The 22,623-nt window shown below is 45.4% G+C and overlaps 1 protein-coding gene across 4 annotated transcripts in view; it reads right to left on the bottom strand.

Annotated features, from left to right (window-relative positions):
- The window catches only part of tasor2 (transcription activation suppressor family member 2), a 30,176-nt gene extending 8,340 nt beyond the window's left edge, over nt 1-21,836 (bottom strand). For 2 of the 4 annotated variants that reach the window (XM_036519896.1, XM_036519897.1), the window contains exons 1-15: nt 21,337-21,836; nt 14,401-14,561; nt 13,973-14,068; nt 13,586-13,658; nt 10,287-10,378; nt 9,369-9,506; nt 9,007-9,137; nt 8,638-8,651; nt 8,285-8,384; nt 7,951-8,045; nt 6,479-6,582; nt 5,337-5,424; nt 4,936-5,007; nt 2,411-4,495; nt 345-1,083 (exon numbers count right to left, since the gene is read on the bottom strand). In XM_036519896.1, the coding sequence (XP_036375789.1) occupies nt 345-1,083; nt 2,411-4,495; nt 4,936-5,007; nt 5,337-5,424; nt 6,479-6,582; nt 7,951-8,045; nt 8,285-8,384; nt 8,638-8,651; nt 9,007-9,137; nt 9,369-9,506; nt 10,287-10,378; nt 13,586-13,658; nt 13,973-14,068; nt 14,401-14,561; nt 21,337-21,427 (4,079 nt within the window). In that variant the 5' untranslated portion in view covers nt 21,428-21,836. The remainder of the gene's footprint in view (nt 1-344; nt 1,084-2,410; nt 4,496-4,935; nt 5,008-5,336; nt 5,425-6,478; nt 6,583-7,950; nt 8,046-8,284; nt 8,385-8,637; nt 8,652-9,006; nt 9,138-9,368; nt 9,507-10,286; nt 10,379-13,585; nt 13,659-13,972; nt 14,069-14,400; nt 14,562-21,336) is intronic. The other 2 variants (XM_036519900.1, XM_036519898.1) reach the window with 2 other exon arrangements.
- Between the last annotated feature and the right edge of the window lie 787 nt (nt 21,837-22,623).

Here is a 22,623-nt window from a genome sequence, read left to right as displayed (position 1 = left end):
CTTCTCATCGCCATTAGGCTGGGAAGTGTATTGTTTTTTTTTCTTCCCCTTTTTTCACAGGTGTAAGTGTAAATGGTAACTTATACAGTAACAGTAAATTTGAAAGTCTTAAATTGTTGTGATAGTTGTGCACGGTAACATTTTTTGGTCGGAGGGCAAAGCCTCTCAGGAAGGAAACGGCTCGTCAGCCGCTGACCCTTTGTCTCCAACTTCACAATGCAAGGATATTATTCTAACATTAGCGCCTAGTCACTGCATGAAAATAACATGTAAGGAGATCATGTGTATGTGCCATGTGTATGTGTAAGTACATGTGAGAGGTATTTGGAAGATGGTCTACATACCCGTGCAAGGCCCGTATCACTGTTTTGTCCAGAGGGTCATTGGTGTACTTGCTGTCGTGATTGAACTCGTACTTCTCCTTCCACAGCCTTGTCACACGGATTGTTTCGCCCGCCTGGACGACCCTCCGGAACCAGCTGCGCCCCCTCTTATGCCGTACCGAGACCGAGTGCTTCGGAGGTGCGCTGCCAGGGGGCAAGCTTGTCACCTCCTCTCTGCTTCTCTCCTCCGGACACAACGGGGCGGCATCGTCTTTGTCCGCGTGCTGCGGCGGCCCCTGTTGGCCAGACGGGAGAGAGGTTTCCGTGCTGTCCGGGGGAGAAACCTGGAGGGGCTCACCTGACAAACCCAACAGCAGACAGGAGGGGGGCAGTGAGTACGAGTGCTCTTTGGAGATCACCAAAACCAGCTCCCCGCTAACCACCAGGCCCTCGGATTCTGAGGACTTGGGCGGGAGCTTACGCCTGTGGGGATGTCTTCGCCCCCTCCCAGAAAGCTTAGTTCCGAGAACCGGGGTGAGTTTCTCTATGGTCTCGTCACCGCTGCCACCAAGGGCCAAATCAGCCAACAAGGTGAGCGCGTCTGAGGGCTGGCACTGACTCGGGGGACCCCAGTCCGAGTTGAGGCTGGCCCTGCCAGCGCCCATGCGGTGCCCACTAGTGGCAGTTCTGAGTGACTGCGTCTGAGCCTGGACTACTTTTTCACTGTCCTGTGAGGCAGAAGTGCCAAAATTCAACCACCCTGTAAGATATAAAAAAAAAATAAAAAAAGGAAAGAGAAAGACAGAAAAAAACAAAACATGAAAACAGACATGTAAAGCAGAGCAATGCAGTTTTATGAATTTTTTCTTTTTGTTAATTACATAAACTGAATGAGAAACAGCCATGCAGTGTTGTCTGTAGTTTAGCAGTTGTATTGAGAATACAAAACTTTGGTGTTGCTGTTTTCCCAACCAATTCAGAATAATTTGGAAGGCTTCATTAGGCAGTGTTTGCAGTACTGAATCCCCTAAAGTTTGTAATGCCAAAGAGCCCACTAATATCCTCAACCAAAACCAAGTGGTCACCAGTTGAACAAGGTCTGAAATAACGACAGGTTGGAAAGAACTAACATGCTTCTTTTATTGATATGTCAGCTTGTCTGACACCTTATCTTCCAAATCAGGATGTCGATGCTTCACTGTGTCCGGTCTTACAGTCAGATTTCAGTGATTTTAAACTTTCATCGGAAAAAGTGGACATTATGGCATGAAAAACCTTACAGAATTTAGGTGCATTCTGGTGCACTGCAAGAGCGGATCAAAGCTGACACAAATGATGTCTTTTGACAGCATGTGTTTCAGAAGCAACAAAGGAAGAAGAAAGGATAGACACAGAACACAAGGGATCCATTTCAAACACCAGAACATTCCAGTTCTGTCATCTTTTAGTCTGCGTATTTAATTTATTTTTCATGATTTTGCCCCCTTTATGCAACACTATTTTGGAATTGCCAAATGTATACTAGGCTTGTCTCACTGCTACAACTGCTGAGGGGAAAAAATGCAAGTCTTCCGTACACTAGCATACAGCCAACAACAGCTGTATTTCCCCCTACAAGTCCCACTACAATGGAGGGGAGGGCTCACTGGAAGACAGGCACTACTTTGCTGATGTTGTCTGAGCAACTTGTATACACTTGAGAAAATGCAGGATGCCTGAAAGCAGTGAGACAAGCAACGCCTGCTGACATACTATACACACCCCTATCCCCAGTGGAACAAAGTCAATGTGTTCCACTGCTGTGGGTTTTCCTGTAATTACTAGCTGATGACACGGCTATCATCGAACCCTGGCTCTGGCTCAGAACTGACCCTCAGAGTTCAGTTTGTACTCCAAGTGAGTGCCTTAACCACTGAGCCACTCGGAAGCCCCTCAGCTTTATAATTTCTCATAGTTATGGCACACTGATGAGTCAAAATTAATATCTCTGTTAATTATGAATGATGGTGTAAACTGTGATGTAATCATGCAAACAGCACATCCATTATAAAAAAAAAAAAAAACAACTCCATTCCTCAAACACCTACCATTCTCCTTTATGCACTCGGTTATTCTGCTCCTCAGTCGCTTTTTGAACGGCTTGACGAGTTTTACGAGCTCCGCCACGGTGGTGGACGGAGCCGCGGCTTTCAGCGCTTCGTCGGAACGTGGGGAGGACTTCACGACATCCGCTCTCCTCGGCGAATTCCTCCTCGGCGAATTCCTCCTCGGCCGCGTTCCATCCTTGGGGCTTCCCTCTGCCCTCTGTGTTTTCTCCAGCAGCTTGGGATCTGAACCCAAAATGTTCATGAGCTTGGACTCTGACTGCAAGAGGTGTGTCCCCACCGGAGAAACGGTGCTTCCACAGTTACGGTTAGCTTTCTGCGGGTCATTCTCCGGACAAGCGTCTCTCTTGCTTCTCTTGTGCTGTGGTTCACTGTTAACGGGGGGGGGCTCTTTCAGAGCCGCAAATGTCTGGTCATCAAGAGATCGAGCCTTTCTCCTTTTTCCCTTTTGAAGAATCGTCCTCAGTTCCCCTAGTGAAATTAATGTTTTTGTCACAGCTGTTCCCTCCAAACCGGTTTTATCGGGAGGTATTTTGTTCTCTGGGTCTTTGTTTTGGTCAGCTACAACCAGAGGAGAGACCACTGTGCCTACCAGAAGCTCACAGGACAAACCCGTTTCCTTTCTGTCAGCTGTCTCCATAGGTGAGGTCTGTCTGTCAGCTGTCTCTATGGGTGTAGTCTGTCTGTCAGCTGTGTCTGTGGGTGGGGTCTGTCTGTTCACTGTCTCCATGAGTGGGGACTGTTTGTCAGCTGTTTCCATGGGTGGGGCCTGTCCTTTTGCCATTTCTGTGGACACAGCCTGTCTATTGGCTGTCTCTACAGGTGAGGAAGGGTTTCCTGCTGGTTCTGCAGCTACATCCTCCAAACATTTACTGTTCACAGTCTGCATCTCTGTCAGGGACATGATGTCCTTGGGGAGGATTTCTGAGCCATGTGGAATGAAGACCCTACCACAGTCTGTGATAATGGTTTTCAGCCCATACCGGAAGCCCTTCCTTTTCAGGGTCTGTGGCTGCATCATGGCTGCCTCTTCCTCAACCCTGGGATCTTTCGCCAGGGCCTTTGGCTGTGCAGGATTTGAGATTTTCTTCTTCCTCCTCCTGGTCCGCCTGGTGGCTGTCCTCCTAGTGGGACCTGTGGGAGGTCTGGCCCCTGGCAATGTCTGGACTAGTGATATGCTCTCCGCAGCATGGCGGCCTTTTGCACCGAGCGAATCACCAGCCTTTTCAGTGAAACTGGTGAAAACCCCTCCCTGTGCTGACCCTTCCATGCCAGTCTCACGGACCGGCACATCACCGGGCTGTGATGTCACAGCTCTGTTCCCAGCGGCGACCGCACTGAGGTCAATGGGCAGGTCCCCTGACATGGGCGTGGGCGTGGCCTCCGTCACCTCCACAGAAGGCTCGGCGTAGGTCAGCACCGCTGTGCCCAGTGCCCCATGGACCTCTGGGATTGGTGGCTGGGACGCTGCAATGGGCAACGCCGCCTCCTCCTCTCCCTCCTGGTGATGACCGGCTCCACCCTCTGCGTCTCCCTCTGGAACAGCTCTACCCTCCATCCCCACCCCCTCAACATGGCCGTCACTCTGCCTCTGACTCTCCTCTGGATTCCCATCACCAGGGAAACTTGCAGGGGTAGCTGGGACCTCCTCTGGGGAGGAGAGGCAGCAGTAGATAACGTCTGAGTCATCATCATTCTCCCCCCGTCCCACCGCCAGCAGCTCTACAGCTCTGGCAACAGGCAGGGTGTAAGCATCTGGCTGGCCCAGGTAGGCCTGCAGCTGCCGAAATGTTGCTTCCCCACACTTGGGGGCGCTGTACAGGTGCTTGAACACCTCTGGCATGTCATACTGGTCTGGAAAGCCACTCGCCTCCCTAGATGGGCTATCCAACATTCCAGGCTGGATTAGGGCGGCATAATTTTGTAAGCGCTGCTCCACCAGTTCGCACAGCGCCTCCTGCTGGTCAGGAGGACATTTCTCCACCTCGGTCTCGGCGTAGTTCAACCCTGGCAGGATCTGCATGACCTCTGGCGAGAGGGCGGAGCTGGACCTCATAATCTTTGTTGCTGCAGAGGCAGTAAACAAGGAACTTCAATACAGGAAGACAACATGCACTACTACTGAAACAAACTGTAGTGCTGAGCAGACTCGTCTTAATGAACTACAAATACCACCAGGCCACAAAATGTCAATTCAGATTAGGAGGATATTTTTCAAGAAACCAGGTCAGATGATCACAAACCATATTATCATAATATGTCTTCATGAAGCAGGTGTAAGGAAGGCGTTTTGTTCTTGAAAACCCCTTATTTAGAAAAAAAGAATAACTGCGCAAAGCAGTACAAAGTCAGAAACGGTAGTCATAACAGTCATTGTCATAACGGTACAAAACCATATAGAAGAGGATATTTCCTGATTTCAGAAGAGGATGTTTCCTGATTTCAGAAGAGGATGTTTCCTGATTTCAGAAGAGGATGTTTCCTGATTTCAGTAGACATGTTCTTACCTTTCTGCACTGTTCTTGAGTCAGGAAACACAAACATGGCCAGCAGTGTCTCTGTCCTTTCTGACATGGGGTCTGAGAACATAAAGTTACAGGTCCTTTCATATCACATTACAGTATAGCCTGCCCAGTAAACACCCTTGTCCAAAGTGACTCTTAAAGTTTATCAGACATTTCACACACTTAAAAAGTGATTTAACAGAGTTGGACTTTTACAACAGTAATCAAGGGTAAACACTTTGAAAACAGAACAGCAGCACCCCACCCAAGAATCAAGCCCACAATTCTTAGGGTAAGAGGTCAGCACAGGACTTCACACTGCTGCCGCAAATTGAGGAAGCAGGAGATAATTATAACAGTTTGCCCCTTAGTTTACGTTTATATGCTTCATAGTTAACACTTACTTTTAATATTCTTACCTTCATATGTAAGAAAGCAAGAGGAGTGTAACAGCACCAGGAAACCAGAATCGTTCAACTGCACAAGAAGGGCCTGGGAAAGACAAAGGAAACCATTCAAACAGGAAGTCCTCTACTCCAAAAAAGCAGGGTGTGATCATCCAGGCTTGACTACAAATTCTTACTGGAGGAATTAAACCAGCTCAGTTGGCAAGGCATTTACTTTGAGCGCAGGCTGAGTTTCTGTCAAAGTGAGGCCTGGCTTTGTTAATATGGACAGTAAAGCAACTGTTTACTGAGTGAAAGTTTTATGAGGCTGAAGCCTCGGATCAATGTTGTGTGAGGAGAATGTGGCAATCAACAGTGAAAAGGTGGATGGAGAGAATGTGAGGTCAACACTGATGAAAAAATGAAGGACAAACGATCCCTTGGGTAATGATGCTGATTAACAGGTTAAATAATACGGATCTGCAGCTCAATATTCCAGGCAATATGGTTGACCTACAGTGGCTTCATATTAGCGTTTGACTTCAAAGCAAACATAAAAAACCTTCAGATATTCCATGTTTGGATATATGTATGGACGGAAGATGGGTAATCCACACTGGCCCTCCATTCCTCATACCATATCCTGGATCCCCACAGTGCTGCAGAGCTCAGCTCATTGGATCCAGAGGTGCAGAAAACTGCACACCTCGGATCAGTTGGTAGTGGATCCAGAAGTCCACACTTCAGATTAGCGGGTAGTGGGGCTGGAGCTGCAGATTTCAGACCACTTGTCTTGTGGACAGCGGGTCCGCTCTGACTCTGAAAGGTTGGGCAGTTCACACCACAGCTAACTGATATAAAATACTGCATCACTGCCCAGCACTTAGAAGAGCAGGATTATGGGGTGGGAAAGCCATATGAACAAGCACATCATTTCAGTGTACAGAAACTGGGCTCATACACATGCTCATGTAGTCAGCCTCTAACTCTCGGGGAGGCTGTGAACTCAGACCAGTGCAGAACATCATTATTTAAGGCTTTCTTTGAGAGAGATCATTGGCCCCTGTGATCCCCACGTGACTCTGTTGAAGCCTATCAGTGAGGGAGATGGATTGCTTTGATTCCACAGTGTGTTATTTGCCTTCCTGTCTAAAGCTCACCAGATCTTTTTCCTTCAGCTCCTGGGTGAGGACTCGGACTGATGCATCGTCGGCCACCAACGTGACCACCTCGAACACAGTGTAGAACCTGCCTTCAAGGGACACTAACACAACACACAAGGTTATCAACCACATGTTCTGTACCGCTCCTATGCACAAGCACTGATCCAGGGTCAGCTAATCCTATCCTGATTCTATCCCTAACTTTTTTCAGTATAAACTGACACTGATCCCCAGTCATTGACTGAGACCACTTTCCACCTCTCTGTGGCTGGTACAAAGTGAACCTTCTGCTGTCCAGGGAAAGGAAAAGATTAAGGCTTTTCACACTGCACTTAGCCCAGGGCTGAAAGCATTCTTAGAACCTTCTTAGCCCCCAGGTAAGGGAGCTGTTAGCCCCAGGCTAAGAAACCTTTCACACTGGCACAATCCTGGCACATTCCAAAGTGGGCTAACCCTGATTTAATCTAGGGCTTGCTGGCCCTGATCCAGAGCAGGGTTAGCCCTGAGTTTGCGGGGTTATCCCCTGAAAATCAACTAAACATGGGCTAAAAGGTGCCAGTGTGAAACGGGGCTAAAGTAAACAATGGACTTTGCATCACGTTTTTGTTGTCCAATCACACAACTTCTTCGTCACGTCGTTACAGTACGCGCGTACTTTATATTTATGTTGTAACTACTACTAACCAAAACCGGCAACATTCAGATGTTAAAGGTACCTAGCAAGCTAGCTAACTTAAAACAACAATAATATGTCCAGAAAAGACTTAAGAAGATCAAATTGGTCGCAGGCGGAAACGGCACTGTTCCTGAGCTTGTGGTCCTTTTGTGGAAAAGTCCGTTCAAGACAAACTAGATGGAACATGCCGCAACAGAAAGGTTTTCCACCATCTGTCAGCGAAGCTAGCCGAGGCAGGTTTCAATAGGATGCCGGAACAACTCAAACAAAAGCTCAAAATATTAGGGTTTCAACACCGCTCTCACATAAAGCCCTGCTAATGGCGACATTTTAACGTTGCTGCTTGCTGTTAAAGAGTAGTCACAAATCATTCCAGAAAGTTAACATTAGTCGTGTGTTCCAACGGACATTTAACCCAGGGCTAGTAGAAGTGCAGTGTGAATCGTATAGCCCTGGACTTAGGTTAACCCAACCCTGGGTTAACAATGTGTGTGTGAAAAGGGGCTAAATTATCCCAGGGTCAACTAAGGATAGCCCTGGGCTAAGAATATGCAGTGTGAAAAGCCTTATTAATTTTAGCAACCAGAGGTCGTGCTTCTCATACATACTGCACATTAGGGCTCCATCACAAGTTTCAGTCAGTATAATAACCACTGTCATCGTAGCTGTTTGAAGCAATGTAATCTTAAATGACCTTGGTTTGAGGTTACAGGCAGAGAGGACTCTCTGTTCCAGGAGACCTGTGATGCTCGAAGAAGTGAGAAACGGAGAACTGAAAGGAATTCGGACACACCTTCACCAGTAAAGCAGGTTTCAAAGAAGCCCTGGGGCAACAGTTTCCTCAGGTCTGAGAGCTGCATAACGTGGTCAGTTGCTAGTGTCTCAGGTCTAAAGTAACAAAAAACAAGGTAAGAGTTGCACAGTACTGTCAGTGTAGTAGTTAGTAGTGGCTACGGCATTTATTTATTGAAAACAGTGACACTGTCCGACCAGCTGTCTTGTTCGATCAGAAAGCAACAGACAGGAAAAGAATGTCGATTAAGAGTATGGAGGAATGCTGAGAGGGCTGAACTTTGGACCTTAGCAGCAGTGTGGAGTAGTAGTATAGGAAGCTCAGTCAGACTCACAGCTGTGCTGGGATCAGTGCTCCAGCGTTAGACCTCAGGGCTACATGGTAGATAAGGGACTGGATCTGGAGCTGGCCCCTCCAAGGGTAGTAGTGAACCACTGCAATGAAAGTGAGAATGTCAGCACTCATGCCATGTAACATATGCACCAACTATCTACCACACACACACACACACACACACACACACACACACGCCATCTATCTACCAATCTTCCTGCCATTGTCAGCAAATGACACAACTGTGTTCAAACCAGGCCATAAGCCTCAGCCTGTACGCCATACAAAGCACTTTGCTGAGCCCTACTACCTCACCTTTACCCTGACAGAAGCTGAACATGACTTTCTGCTTACCTGGTTTTTCTACACTGCAAAAGGAAGGGAGAAACACAGTGTTAATCATCATTCTTTCAAGCTGATTAACACTGCCGTTACAACTTCATCTCTTACAATGTCATACGACTGTTACTACTGAACGTCTTATGTCAAATTACTGATACTGCTTAATATCACATTACTCTTACCGCTTGATATATTTTAATATCACATTACTCTTACCGCTTGGTATATTTTAATATCACATTACTAATGCTACATAATATCACATTATTGCTAGAACTTGTTAGAATCTGTGTGGCTAATGTAGGGGAGTAATGTAGGCTTTCATATGGGCAGCAATTTGGGTTTTACCTCATTGAAGCTGCAAACAGTACAGAAAAATACCTTTTCTCCTGTAACACCTCTGCGCAGGGCTTGGTCTCTCCATATGAGAACTCCACTATGGCAAATGGCAAGGCATGTCTGGGCCGTGCCACCATGCCCTCTCCCTGTCCGCAGGCTTCGTACAGGTAGTACTGTAACATGCACAGGGGCAGAGGTCAGAGGTCATGGGGTCAGTGTGAGGAATGGCCAGGCAGAACACGGGATATATGAACAGTGAGGTCACAGTACACATTGCTACTGTACCTGTGGATTACAGCTAAACTGGATTGCCGCAGTAAAATGTAATCTGTGTGTTATAAACAGACTCCTTCATCTGATAAAGCTGTGACAACAACAACAGGTGCCGCCCAAGAGGACAATACCTGCGTGCGCTCGTAGGCCAAGAAGGAGCTGGTGGTTGACGACACAGCGCCGATCTGTTCCGACTCATGGCAGTCGAAGCCGGGTGATGGGAGGGTGAAGTTTCGGGTGTAGTTTTCCATCACCGTTCTCACTCTCCCCTGTAAGGGAACACAGTGGGAAAGCAGGGAGTGTGTGTGTGTGTGTGTGTGTGTGGGTGGGGGCGCGGCAGAGGGAGGGAGGAAGCACGTCTGGGTGTGTGTGCGCACTGTTGGACGGTTGCCAAGTGTTCAAACAGCTCGGCCCTTCCCTGGTCCTCATGTGAACCTGGGTGCTTCAGTGCTCACATGGACAAAAGGACTCCTTCACTATACGTTTTACGTGGTCACACTTTAAGAGGTCAACACAAAAGGGTGACAGTAATGTGAAAATGAAGTAATGTCACAGTGTCGCACCTACATTTACATTTATTCATTTGGCAGATGCTTTTATCTAGAGTGACTTACCAGTGAGGCAGAGTACAACACAAGCAAAAAAAAAAACGTAAGGAGTCAACAATATTAGAAGCGCTGCATGACCAGGTTTCAATGGTTGGCCAGGCAAGGTACAAGCTAGCTGGTAGAGGTAATGAGTGCATTAAACAATGCAATAGATTACAGTGCAATAGATTACATTTTCTTCTGTTTTTATTAGTTAAACAGTTTTGAGACATGACCACCCACCTGGTCTTTTGCCACAAATTGAGGATTTTTACACAGAAACCCTGAGCAAGAACCAATTAGAAATGAAATGCCACCAGAGATGTAAAATGCTAGGTTGGCTTGTGTATTGAAATACTGAACTATTAACTGTGGATGTGATTCTTATCCTTAACCGGAATGGCAACCTTTTGACCCTTAGGTGAGGCACGAACAGGCCTCCTCAGTCCGTCTGACGTCTACCTTTGTCAGCCTCAGGATGGCGATGTAGCCAGACTTTCCGTGGTACCAGGGGTTGAAGTCCAGGCAGTCAGAGTACTTTGAGATGTAAACACCTGAAAGGTGAAGAGGGGACAGCTTTTATCACAGTGCTCCCATCGGGACAACTGGAGGAGAATATACACGCCCCCCCGCCCCTCCCTTGTGCGATTTCAGCACTTCAGAAAGGAGGGGAATTAATGCTACCATGATTTTGAGGTGATTTATCCCATGATTTTACCCAACATTCCTTTGGCCAAACAGCAAAGGCCACCTCTGTTGGCCCACCTTACGGCACAGACCCACAGACAGGCACTTGGCATTAGAAGGGCGGGATTAGGGAAAAGGCCACATGAACACGGCCACAATTTCACGGCACAGAAACCGGGCTCATGCACACACGCTCAGGTCGTCAGCTCTCTGTTCAGAGATCTGAACCTTTGCTCCACTGAGCAGAGCAGCTCACATGTGCTCATGTGTTAAAGGGCAGTGCTGTGTACTCTGCAGCAGACATACAGTGAGGAAGAGTGGCAGGTTTGATGCAACCTGCTCCTCTGAACAGGAGAGACATGTCCCAACCCATATTCTTGAAAGTCCTGTTCCACAGGTTCCACCCCGCTGGGATGCTGACAGGAAGCAGTAGGTGTCAGCCCCTCTTACTCAGCATAGGGGACTGTGGGGCAAGAGGTGGTGTCACTCAGAGACATTCTCTCAAGAGAGAGCAGACATTAAATAGGAGAGTAACTCAATGGTGGTTGGGCTTACTCCCTGAAGGCCGCATGCTGCTCCTGTTGAAGGGAGCAGGGTGTTGTTTCAATGAATGTTCACCCCTGGGTGATATTTAACATGTGAGGTCTGCACGGTGCTTTGGATGAGGGAAAGTGTGCGAACAATAAGCGTAAAGCTGCCTAACTGGCTTCAGGGCAGGAACTGTAAGAAGGAGGCCATTTTCCAGGAACCACTGACAGCGTGCAGAGAAATGCAGCCCGTTGCTTCCACCTCTGTGAGCTTGCGCAGGGCACCAAGAAATTCCTTTCACATTGGAGTGACAGTTTAATCTCAGGCTGATTGCCACAGGGGCAAAGCTGACCCTTCTCTCTGTACCCAAAAACACTAGAATGAGAACCTATTAAAAAAAATCACAGCCTTACATATGCTACTCAACTGCACAGGTTTTTTTCTAGATTCTATAGACACACAGCCATTTTGCTTTCAGGTACTCAACTCAGAGCCACTGCTTTTAATATGCAAACACACATCAGTTCCCCCAGACGCCACCTGCATATTCATTCACAGCTCAGCTAACCTCCATCCACATTTCCAGTGTCAGCTCCACTGATCTTCATTTTCAACAAAAGGGGAGAAAAAAAAAACGTTGAATATTTTAGGTGAGCGTGTGCCTACGCTCTGTCCCAGTCGATGCTCCACAACATTCCTGCCCCCGTCTCGGGTTTCAGCACTTTCGTCATGTAGAAACGGGAGATTTCTCCCCATGGCAACTGCCCGCTCTCGCAAACTCAAAACACTTCTTTTACCAACGCCTGGAAGAGGCCGCAAAACACCAAGGCTGCAAAAAAAAAAGAGGAAGCTCATTCCAGCACATTTCCCATTCTCGGAACAGGAAGCCAACACAGTTGTTACTCGAGAGCTGCCGAGACGGTATTTCTGTACGAATAAATAAACCTTAATCTCCAAATATTTTAAATGACACAGCGCCGCTGTCCTGACCTGACTTGGGAGGAGTCAGAACACTTTGGACTGAGCGGAAGACTCGAGAATTCTCCTCCTCCTGCAGGACAGCCACTGAAGGAAATCCTTTGTTCAGTGCTTGCTATCAAGGTGGAAGAGAAAAAGGAAGTGGCCTAGGTGCGGAGGTTTATCAGTACCGATTAGAGAATATTTAGCAATATTGACTCTGTCTATGTAAAGCCATGATCTTTGTCAATACATTCCTCAGAGTACAAAGTTAACCCCAACGCCCTTAGCTGCATGCTGAACCCCCACGGCAGTCATCCAAGGCTGTATTATTCCACTGCGCAACACCACGTGCAGTGCATACTGCATGCGCATACAGACTCCTCTGTTTGACTGGATTGGTGCGGCGTGCTACCAGGGAAAACCCCGGACGAGAAGGGGCCTGAATTTCAAACTAGCACAATCATAGCTGCCAGCCAAATGTGCTTCATACATCTGCTGTGGGGCTTGGCTCTCGTTTCTGTTCCAAACAGAACACTGGTTTTGATTTTATTCCTCCTCGCCGTTTCCTTTTTTACATGTTAACACAATTAACACTACGTCTCTGTATTTTTCATCCGTCTCTCTGATTTGTGCAGGCCATTCTTTCCCTCCTGAGGATTTTAACAGCAAGGGACACAGGGACACAGCAGTCTAGCTCCTCATCTCTCCCATAACTGAACTGTGAGGTAAAAATGTAACATTACTGTTTCTCTCACGCACACAGACAGCTGAAATATCTTGGCATTCCTCCCCTCTCCCTCCCCAGCTCTTCTCTCCCCTCATTCTGTACCCCCCCTTCACTCCCCCCCTCCCTCCCTTCCTCCCCCACCCTCCCTGCCTCTCCCCTTGCAGCTGGCCCCTGTTACATATGACACTTTCACTTTCAGTTGGAGAGGAAAGCCGGCAGAGACACAAGCACAGCCATGTCAGCCAGGTAAAGTAACTGATTTTACTGTGTTTTTACCACTTGTCTGTTGGTGTGAGCTGCAGGTCTGATGGCATTTCAGTATATCCAGGTTAGATGTGTTCTGTGTTCAATGTTGGGCTGAGTGTTGTTCACTACAGAACTAACAGTGCCTTCATTCACTCTCTCATTCGTTTATTCACTCATTCATCCATCCAGCTACGCAGGGACAGTACTGCAGCATTACTCTGTTAAAGTACACTGACATGTGGGCAAGGAGAGGGGCATTAAAGGGTTTTTTTCTTCATTGAAAAGAGCTGCTCCGTTGCACTGTGGCTCCGTTTAGTTTCACTTTTGCAGCCGGAGCTAAAAACTGAAAGTGTTTTCTGTGCAGAGATCCTTTCACTTTCACACTGTATAAAAACAGCATGGAGGGGCAAAGGCAGGCTGCTGTAGAGACACGTGCACACACACACAGTCACACACGTGCATGCACACGCGCACACATGCATACACATATACACATGCATACACAGAGCTAGTGTAAAGAGTGATCTGTATTGTTGCATGAGCACACATACACACACATGTGAAATAACATCCCCCATCCAGCCAACAGTAACCCAAACAGAAATGACTGTACCTTTGGAAGGATCTCCAAGAGTGGAGCAGGTGCTGTGTCCAACCACTAAGCCACGTTCAGACAGTTCCTTTGCCTTAACCAGAGGGAACACAAAGATCAGCAAAGAATTTGGGACTGGTGCTGGCAGTGATAATTATCAACTACAGTCTTTTCTGGTCAGTTAGTAACTGTGGTGATTCTCTGTGGATTAAACAGCAAGTTTCATTCATGCTTACTGCCTGGATTTGTAATGGCAGTGAATCTGACAGGGTTGAACCGTGATTGCTGTGATTCTGACTGGGTTACCTGGTGACTTGATTTTAGTTGGGTTCATATGTGAGTTCAGTGATTTTAGAGATTGCATGGGGCTCATCTGGCTGCACTGTATTACTGATATCATGTCTTTACCTTCCCTTCATGGTCAAATAGCAGGAAGCCGAATGACTCCTCCAGCTCCTCTTCAGTGTAGGCCCTCCCTCTCTTCTCTGCCCGGAAGGCTTGGTACTGTTTGGGAAAGAGCAGTGGTCAAGTAAAACCCCCCAAAAACTCGTTAGCAACACTCTTTTCTTCCTACAGCCACAACATGACCACAACCGTTTCAGTACAGCTCAGAGGCTGAGAACATTTCAGTCCAACCAACCACTTCTTCATGACTGACATAGAGGCGTGTAATATTCATGAGAGGTCAGAATCATTTTTGGGGTTTTCATGTTTTATTTGATTCATTCCAGCTGAAAACCCTTACGGGCCGAGGGTTGAGGCTTGCTGCAGTGCTTTAGAAGCCTTACCAGGGGTATGTCAACATCGGAACTGCATCACGTGAAAGCAGAGCTCACCTCTTTCTGCAGGGCGGCATTGTTGATCAGGTGGGCAGAGCTATACCGGAAACAGGTCTTGGACTCAGAGTACATGTAGGACCTCTGCAGGGCAGGCAGAATGTCATCCTGGAATTTTCCGGAGCCCGGCAGCACTGGTTCCAATAGCCATGTGAGAGACACTATGACAACAACAAAGACCATCGATTATTTCACTCTTAAACCCTTAAAGACTCCCCCCCACCCCCTTTGCCATCAAGGCAGTACAGTATCAAAAGTTCAAATCAAACAAATCCTTCGCCAATAAATATGAAATCTGTAATCAAACGTGCCCGAAGAATTTCGCATACGTATCTCCTAACCGGCGCTTTCCAGTTTTTCCTGTTCTCACGAGTAAAAAAGGTGCGGGGCGAGTTTCTGGCTCGCACGCGGTGTACACTGAAGCATAGAAAACCTTGGTGAATGAGGTCACAGCTGCTGACAGCAACGATGGCCCGGGGCCAACAGGACTGCATGAAGTAAAAAGTAAAGCTGTGTTCCTGTTATTTGTGTTTTATTCTTGTACAAAGGGTCAGTAAATGCAGGACTCCCCTTGTGAGTCCAGGAAAATAAGACAATGTAAATAAAAAACGAGTGTACAATATGACCCCCCCCCCCCCCTTCCCCCGGCCTTTGGAACTCTTAGAATTGGAATATTTAACCAAGGAGGTATGCTTCTTTTAAAGAATGAGAGAATTAACTGAGTAATCAATAACTTTTTTTTTCAGTCTTCAAAACATATGTACCACCCAGATCACTATGCTCTGTAACTGATCAATCCTGACAGGGTTGCTCCTCTCAGACACGATGCTTGTCTGTATTGGTACCCACAGTATATGTATTACTTGTGTTTTTTTTTTGTTTGTTTTTTTACGTGTACCATTGCAACATGTTATGGATTCTGTGATATAGTGACTTCGGTGTACGGTAGTGTGTGTTCATGGCTTCCCTTAGTTTTTCAGCTGTCTAGTCATGTCAGCACAAGTTAACTTATGGTACGTCTTGAATAGTGTTGTGCTCACACTCACTGGTTTGGGAGTGTTGTTACCCTGCTCATTCAAACTTGAAATGATATGCTCTTGAATGGACACTTATGCTCTCTTGTGCTGGAAGTCGCTCTGGATAAGAGTGTCTGCTAAATAAATGTAATGTAATGTACAATGGCAATCATATTCCATGCTGAAAAGTCAATAGCAAAAATATAGACAGCCCCTGATTTTTCATTCAAGAGTGCCATTTCTGGCCACAAGACAGAAAGTACAAGGGTTGAAGCTTGGCTGTGCTTACTCAGCTAGTTATCTGTACCCTGGGAGACATGCTAATGAATGTAGCTGTGCTACATATCTGACATGTTGTGGATGTTCTCATACATCAGCACTGCCAAGTTCGCGTCTTTCCTACCTCATAGAGTTTCCCTTCTGCATCATTTTCTTTGAGCCTCTTAGAGTGGAAAAAGACTGTCAGCTCTAGCAACATTTTAACATTCCCGAGGCAACAGACTACTCCAGCACCCAGGCTTGGAGCATGGCACCATGTATCAGGATAACCATCACATGGAGCAGTTCCACTGTCTCCGTGGTGACGGGGTGGAAGATGCTGAGCCCTGCGCTAGACCTTCCAGGTACACCACAGCACCAGACAGGTACGCCACGTGGGCACATCCGTGATTGGCCTGCTTTTAAGTATCAAGGACAGTGACTCTGACAGACATGCCCACACAGCCTCCCTCACAGTAACTCCCTGATCTGAGGCGACTGAATGGTGCCCTCATTGGGGCCCGTGGTTTTCCAACACCACATGCTCTCTACATCCTCCTGCATGCTCTCCAATCTCAGCAATCTTGGAAAAATCAGCATATGACTAATGTACAATTATCAGCCGTATATCTGTAACAAGCGTGAAGGAGCTGAGAGCCCTTTTTTTCATTTTTTGGAATTGTTATTCTTATTCCAAAAAAAATTGGAATAACTGCTCAAATCTGATGCATTTTTAAATGCCTTTCCCCTTTCTACAGCAGTTTTGGAATCACCAACAGTACAGTTGACTTGTCTCATCTCAACAACTATTGTTCATGCAAGAGCAATGAAGCTAGACCAATTAAATCCTCTGATATGCTTGCATATGGAGAAGTGTTTTCTTTTTTTTTTTTTGCACAACCAAGTCACACTGTGTACCACAGTGGTATGGGTGCTCATTAGAGGACAGGCGCTACTCCACTGATGTCATCACAGCAACTCGTAGGTGCCTGAAAAATAGCAGGCTGCCTCAGAGTGGTATGACCAGGAAACCGAGCCAATTTGTTCCACTGCTGTGAGCTCCCAATCACTGTTAGCAGATGACATGGCTGGGAATTTTTTTTGTAATTTATGTTTTTTTTTTTTTAAATCTAGGTTTAACACAATACCGATACCAAATAGCAGAATAATAATTAGTAATTCACAGCTATTAACTAGATCCTGGACTAGTCACTTTCAGATAAGAAATGATGGGTCTGAGTTCTTTTACAAAAATAAATAAATAAATAACACCACCCAGCTGCAAAACAGAAACTCCTTAGCTGATCACTTAAAACTGAATTAGCTAGAATATATCTACTTAGGAAGTATCATACACAGCTAGTTTGAATAGTAATGCTTGTTGGACTTCATCCCCCATTAGCCTTTGCATTAATGTTCTGTGTCATTTCTTTAAACTTTATAGCCAGTTGGATTTTGAAACGTCGACGTCAGACACTGGGGGAAAAGAAAAGTCACGTGTTTGCCAACCTAACATTATACAGTTTATTTTGTGTTCACTTGCTAACTTAACTTTGCTAACTCCCCGGGTGGTCACGGGGGGGGTCCTTGAAAAATTCAAGAACTATATGTTTGTGTTAATGATGCCAATTGAAAACGCGTTACATACTGACGTGTGGCGTGAGTGTAATTAATTAATTGCATGCAGCTTGCAATGAGTGGGAATGATTGGTTCTGCAACCACCACAGGAAGAACGGCAAATCACAGCCTTAGTAATTGTGGCGAGCACTGTGACCTGAAACAGTACATCCGTTAACCACCTGTCGCACGCTGAAGGTAGCCAGAAATGTGCGTCAAAACATATGTAACCGCTAACAATATATGTCTGAAACAACGATGCAAACATAAAGTAAGTTGGTAGCTACGTTTCGGTAAGTACGATAATTGCAAGCTAGCTAATGTCGACTTCTGTGGTTGAGTAGCTAGCTAGCTAGTTAGCTAGCTACATTCTCGCTTGGAGAATGAGAGTTTGTACCATGTTTACTAGATGCAGCTGAATTAGCATGACACAGGCTGACCGTGCAGACCGGGCGGCGACACTGGCCCAACGTGAACCCCGATACCGAACGAATGCGGCCGGTCCAGCCCTCGCTAACGTCTCGCCGTTCTTCCCATTTCGGGTGAGTGCAGCGACAATGTCTCCGCTTTTTGAAGTGAATAATTCGGTAACATTGGTAATTGTGAGTTCTGTATGCCACTACTGTGAAAGTCTAAACTCATGTAAATACGTAAAAATAAGAAAAAATACGGTATGTGGCCCCCCACAAAAATTAAGACTTGTTTCTTATCAAAGTCAGAGATTACGTTTTAAATTATCCACTTATACATCTTAATATTTACTTACGCTTGCTTAAAGGTCCAAGATATGATGGACACAGTAAATAAAGACATACTTGGGGAACATACTCAATTAAAGGAAATATGTTTTAAGCAACAAAAATAAGAGTCAAATTCCAACAGCCGTGTAACTACCCTGTACTGAAGAGGTACACAGAATGGTGGCTGAGGAAGCCCGTTTCCCGCATGGTTCGGCTGTCAAAGGGGCATGACAGTTAAGTCTACATGACATTCCTTGCCTGTCCAGACTACTGAAGCCTTTCACACTGGCACGCTTAACTTCAGGTGCCAAAGTCCATCAGCTTTTACTGAATACGGGTGATTCCTTAACCTACAGGTGATCCCCCCCCAACCTTCAGATATGCTAAGAAGGATGGTGGAGCTCCAGTGATCCAGCTGACTAGGCAGGTAAGGAGGAAACCCATGCATGTTTGGGTGTGTGGAGGACTTCATCCTGTTTGTTGAATTATGAAGCTACCAGAGCTGAGAGTGACATGCAATTTTTTTTATGTTTAAATAAGCAAAAAACAGACACAAAACACCCTGTACCTCCTGGTCTTCATTACGTCGGACCATTAACTACAAGGGGTAGACAAAATAATGGAAACACCAAATGAAAAAAGGACTCGTATATTGAGGCAACTAAATTAAACAAGTCTACAATTGGGGGTGCAATGAATAATCGACGTAGTTGACTAAAATCGATGACCAAATTAATTGCCAACAAATTTAATTGTCGATTAGTTGGTAATGTCATTGTGTGTTTTTCGTGCTGACTCGGAATGCTCAGACATGTAGCCTAAGCTACGTTGCTTTACTGGAGTGAACAATAGAGATGGCAACACCTTCACGACCAAAGACCTCAAGAGTGTGGCAGCATTTCACTCTTAACCCTTTCGCACGTAACTTATTTTTTGTGCTATGTAGCATGCGCGTTAGGTTACATGGTTTATGTTTTCATTAGCGTTAAGCTTCTCATAGTTTTCAGTTAGCATTTGCTATATTTTTAGTGTTAAATCGCTGTTTCCTCAAAGCTAAAATTAGCTCAAATTTTTTGAATGTAGTTTTCTAATCGCACTGGTTTTAGCATACGCAGTAAACGGCTAATGACACTGGTGTGACTGTACGCACGAAAGGGTTAACTCTGCCAAGAAGGTTGTGAACTGCAATATTTGTAAACCTGACCTTGCCTGGCATGGGAGCACATCAGTTATGCTTGAGCATCTGAAGAGGTGGCGTTGGCTCTCTGGATGTTGAAGACTCATCTCGTTAAGTTAGTTAGCTAGCTAGCATAGCTAATGTTAATGTTAAAAGCCATGTTACTTCACGTTATGAGCTGTAATGTTTTCTATTTTGAAATACATCTTTGAACCTTTACAAGAAATTCTGGAACATAAAGTGCAGAGTTAATTTCAATCTCAAAGAACTGGAGGCCTTCCTTCTTCAAGAACGGTCCAATACCCCACTAGAAACACTCAAAACTCGTATAACAGCATTCCAAGTAGGACTGAAGCCAAAGGGCAGCCTGACAATTTGTTAGTTAATAAATATTCGTATAATGTTTGGCGTTTCCATTATTTTGTTTACTCTCTGTTCGCATCTGAATAAACCTGCTCCATTGTGGAAATTTGGCTGTTTTCCTAAAATCTCTTTCCTTGAAAATGTGAGGAGAGAGACAGACTCAGAGGCTCCTATTGGTTGTTTAACCAGTTATTAACAGGATACAAGGGGCTCCTATAGGTTGAGTCGTAGGTACCTTGAAAGCAAATGTTACCATACAGAAAGTGGCCAGCTTACCATAAATAATTATCTGGAAGAACGCCTGTGACAGGAGAATTTGCTGACGTTTTATCGTCAAACTCTGGACATGAAAACCTGAAATCTCGGCCTATGCACCAGAACTAAGGGGTGGCTGGGAAATGTCAATATCGCCGCCAAGGGCACTGGGAAAGGCTGTAAACAAATGAAATTCTGGTCACCTGCAGCTGAAGCAGCAGGGTACAGTTCAAGCCTTGCTGAGGGGGAAAGTAAGTTTCTGTTCAGTCCGTGCTGACACTGCTGTTCCTCTGAGATTCACTCAAAAAAAAAAAAAAAACGCAAATCATCATTGGACCTTCAAGCGAATTGAAATTAATGTTTGGAAGGAAGCCTGCTATTTTAATACCTTGGTCTTAATTGACATTTCCAAAAGAACTACAGTGCATATTCAGTACATACACAGTTCTCTGTACAGGGTAGGGCTATTCACACAGCTCTTATGATGTATGCGAGGCCCAGGGAAGCCCATATCTGACCTCTACAGGAAGTGGCCAATGACACAGAGAAAGAGAAGCACAACCTCCAGGCTTGAATGTGTTTCACACAACGTGGACAACCGAAAAAAGCACAAATGATAAGAAAGGCCTGGAATCATGGGAAAATGACTTTGTTTCAGAGGGACACAAACGTAAACACTGACCACAGAGCACCATGGATATCATCAACACAAGCCATAACAAAACCCAGTCAACACTCATATGAAAACTGGCAATGGCAGCATGCAGGAAAAAGAGTGGAGTTATCTTAAAGAACACCCTAATATTCAACCAGAATCAACACAGATCTGTAGACAGCCCTGATGGTGGAGACTTGATATCTTCTAGAAATAATACTGTTATATTCGCATGTTGATTTGGTGGTGGCAGCGTGGGGTGCTGATTAGTCATTAACCCAAAGCCTTCGGGTGTAGTTTCCAGGTGAGGGGACTGCGGTTTTACTAGACAACGATTATAGCAGTAAATATCCAGCTACCTAAACGTAGAACCATTGCAACGCAAGGGCGTATTTTAAGAAAATAAATAATGTATGAAATCGGGTCTCCCACAGCTTACTTGATACGTAGCCTAGCGAACTGTTCAAGTGGGTACCCTCTGTCAACTGCTCAAAATCTTCGTTGTTAATTACTGTACCTGGCGATTTGGACACTCTTCTATTACACTGGTTATTACACGATCGAATGCTTTTTTATGGAATAATCCATGTTTCTAATACTGTATTAGGTAATATGTTTTACCACGTGCCACAGAACTAACCGTAAAAACATCGATAATTTTTAACTATTCGATCAGCACCCACCAACTAGTATGCTCTGGTATGTGCTGTCGACTTGTAAAATGGTAACTAACCATCTTAATAAGATGCCAAGGTAGCTTCTTATTTATCTAGTTTGCAGATGGCAGCTCGAAGTGGAATAACCTAGAACGAGTTTTAATACAGTGCCAATAGGTGCCTGATTACAGTCGTCACCTGCTTCGGACGCAGCATTCTCGCTTTCCATCGCTGAAAATTGTTTTTCTTTGGTCAGTCTTTTCCCTTTTTTCCTCTTGAAAAACGGCATTGTTGGGTCCTTACGACGCGTGGCTGTAAGGACTTTCGCCTGCTCGATCGCCACAAACTCGAACAAGATGTTAATGCTCCATGCGATTCTGTGCCAAGTATTTCACCAAGCGAGACACACAGCGAGCATTGCCAGCGTCGATGGTTATAGTCAGGAAAAGTGTTCTGCAACCAGGAAGAACTATAAAGTCATCAACCCTCCGACGTTTTAGGCTGAACTCTGTTTTCGGTGACTTTCACCAGCCGCAGTAAAAATCCGCCTCTCCAACAAGTCGCCATGTGAGTACAGGTTATGTCCAGGATCCCTTCGTTAGCGAGCGCAAGCGACTGATCGGTGCTGCTTTACGAAATAGAAACAGAAAGTTTAGACGCATCCATTTTGTAAGGTTCCTCTTGCTGCATAGCTCAGGCGTCGCTAGTAGACGCAACTGAGCGCTCATACTGTTTCCTGAAAATACAGGATATCGTCGCTGCAGCCTAAAGCGGGTAACACAAATTTTGTTTTGTGAAATGGTGCACCTCCGCAGGTAGCCATAAACGTATATTCTAATGGGTTGAATAACAAATTAGAGTCGTCATTTTTGGTTTCACTGGCATAGCACACCGTGCCATTCAGTCAAGCCATTCCAGTCTGACATTCCTACGGATTTAATGCATAAACAGAAATTAGGATTTTTATATAGCAATGATAACCACTGATTAGATTCAATTTGCAGATTAAAATAATAAAAACATCCTGCCTACCAAGTTACACTAGCATATGTTACAATGTATACTTAAAATACTTTTTATAAGTAAATTGCTTAGCGGCTGGTGAGCTACAAACAAGCAAAGCAGATAAGTTACTTTTGTCTGATACCTTTTTTTTTTTACAATCTTAATGTAACCAAATATTTCGATGTAATGAAAAATTATGACATGTAATTTGCACCACTATGTTACAGTATACAAAATGAGGAATCAGCTGCTGGTGGGAGGTCCTCATTTCAGCTGACAAGTATCTTTATCATAAAAAAACTGTCAGGTGTCAGAAGTGGTTTCTTTTGTGTGCGTTTTGCTCAACCTGAATGCAAAGTGGGATAATGAGTGCCCTGGCTGTTTACCGGATTCTCCGCCTGTACTCTCATTGGATAAGATCCTTAGTTGTTGGCGGTGATTGGTCCAGAGATACACTGGTGAAACGTTTGGTGAATAAAA

This window comes from Megalops cyprinoides, chromosome 25 (assembly GCF_013368585.1).
Source record: "Megalops cyprinoides isolate fMegCyp1 chromosome 25, fMegCyp1.pri, whole genome shotgun sequence".
NCBI classification, from domain to species: domain Eukaryota; kingdom Metazoa; phylum Chordata; class Actinopteri; order Elopiformes; family Megalopidae; genus Megalops; species Megalops cyprinoides.
This window is presented reverse-complemented; position numbering and strand designations above follow the sequence as displayed.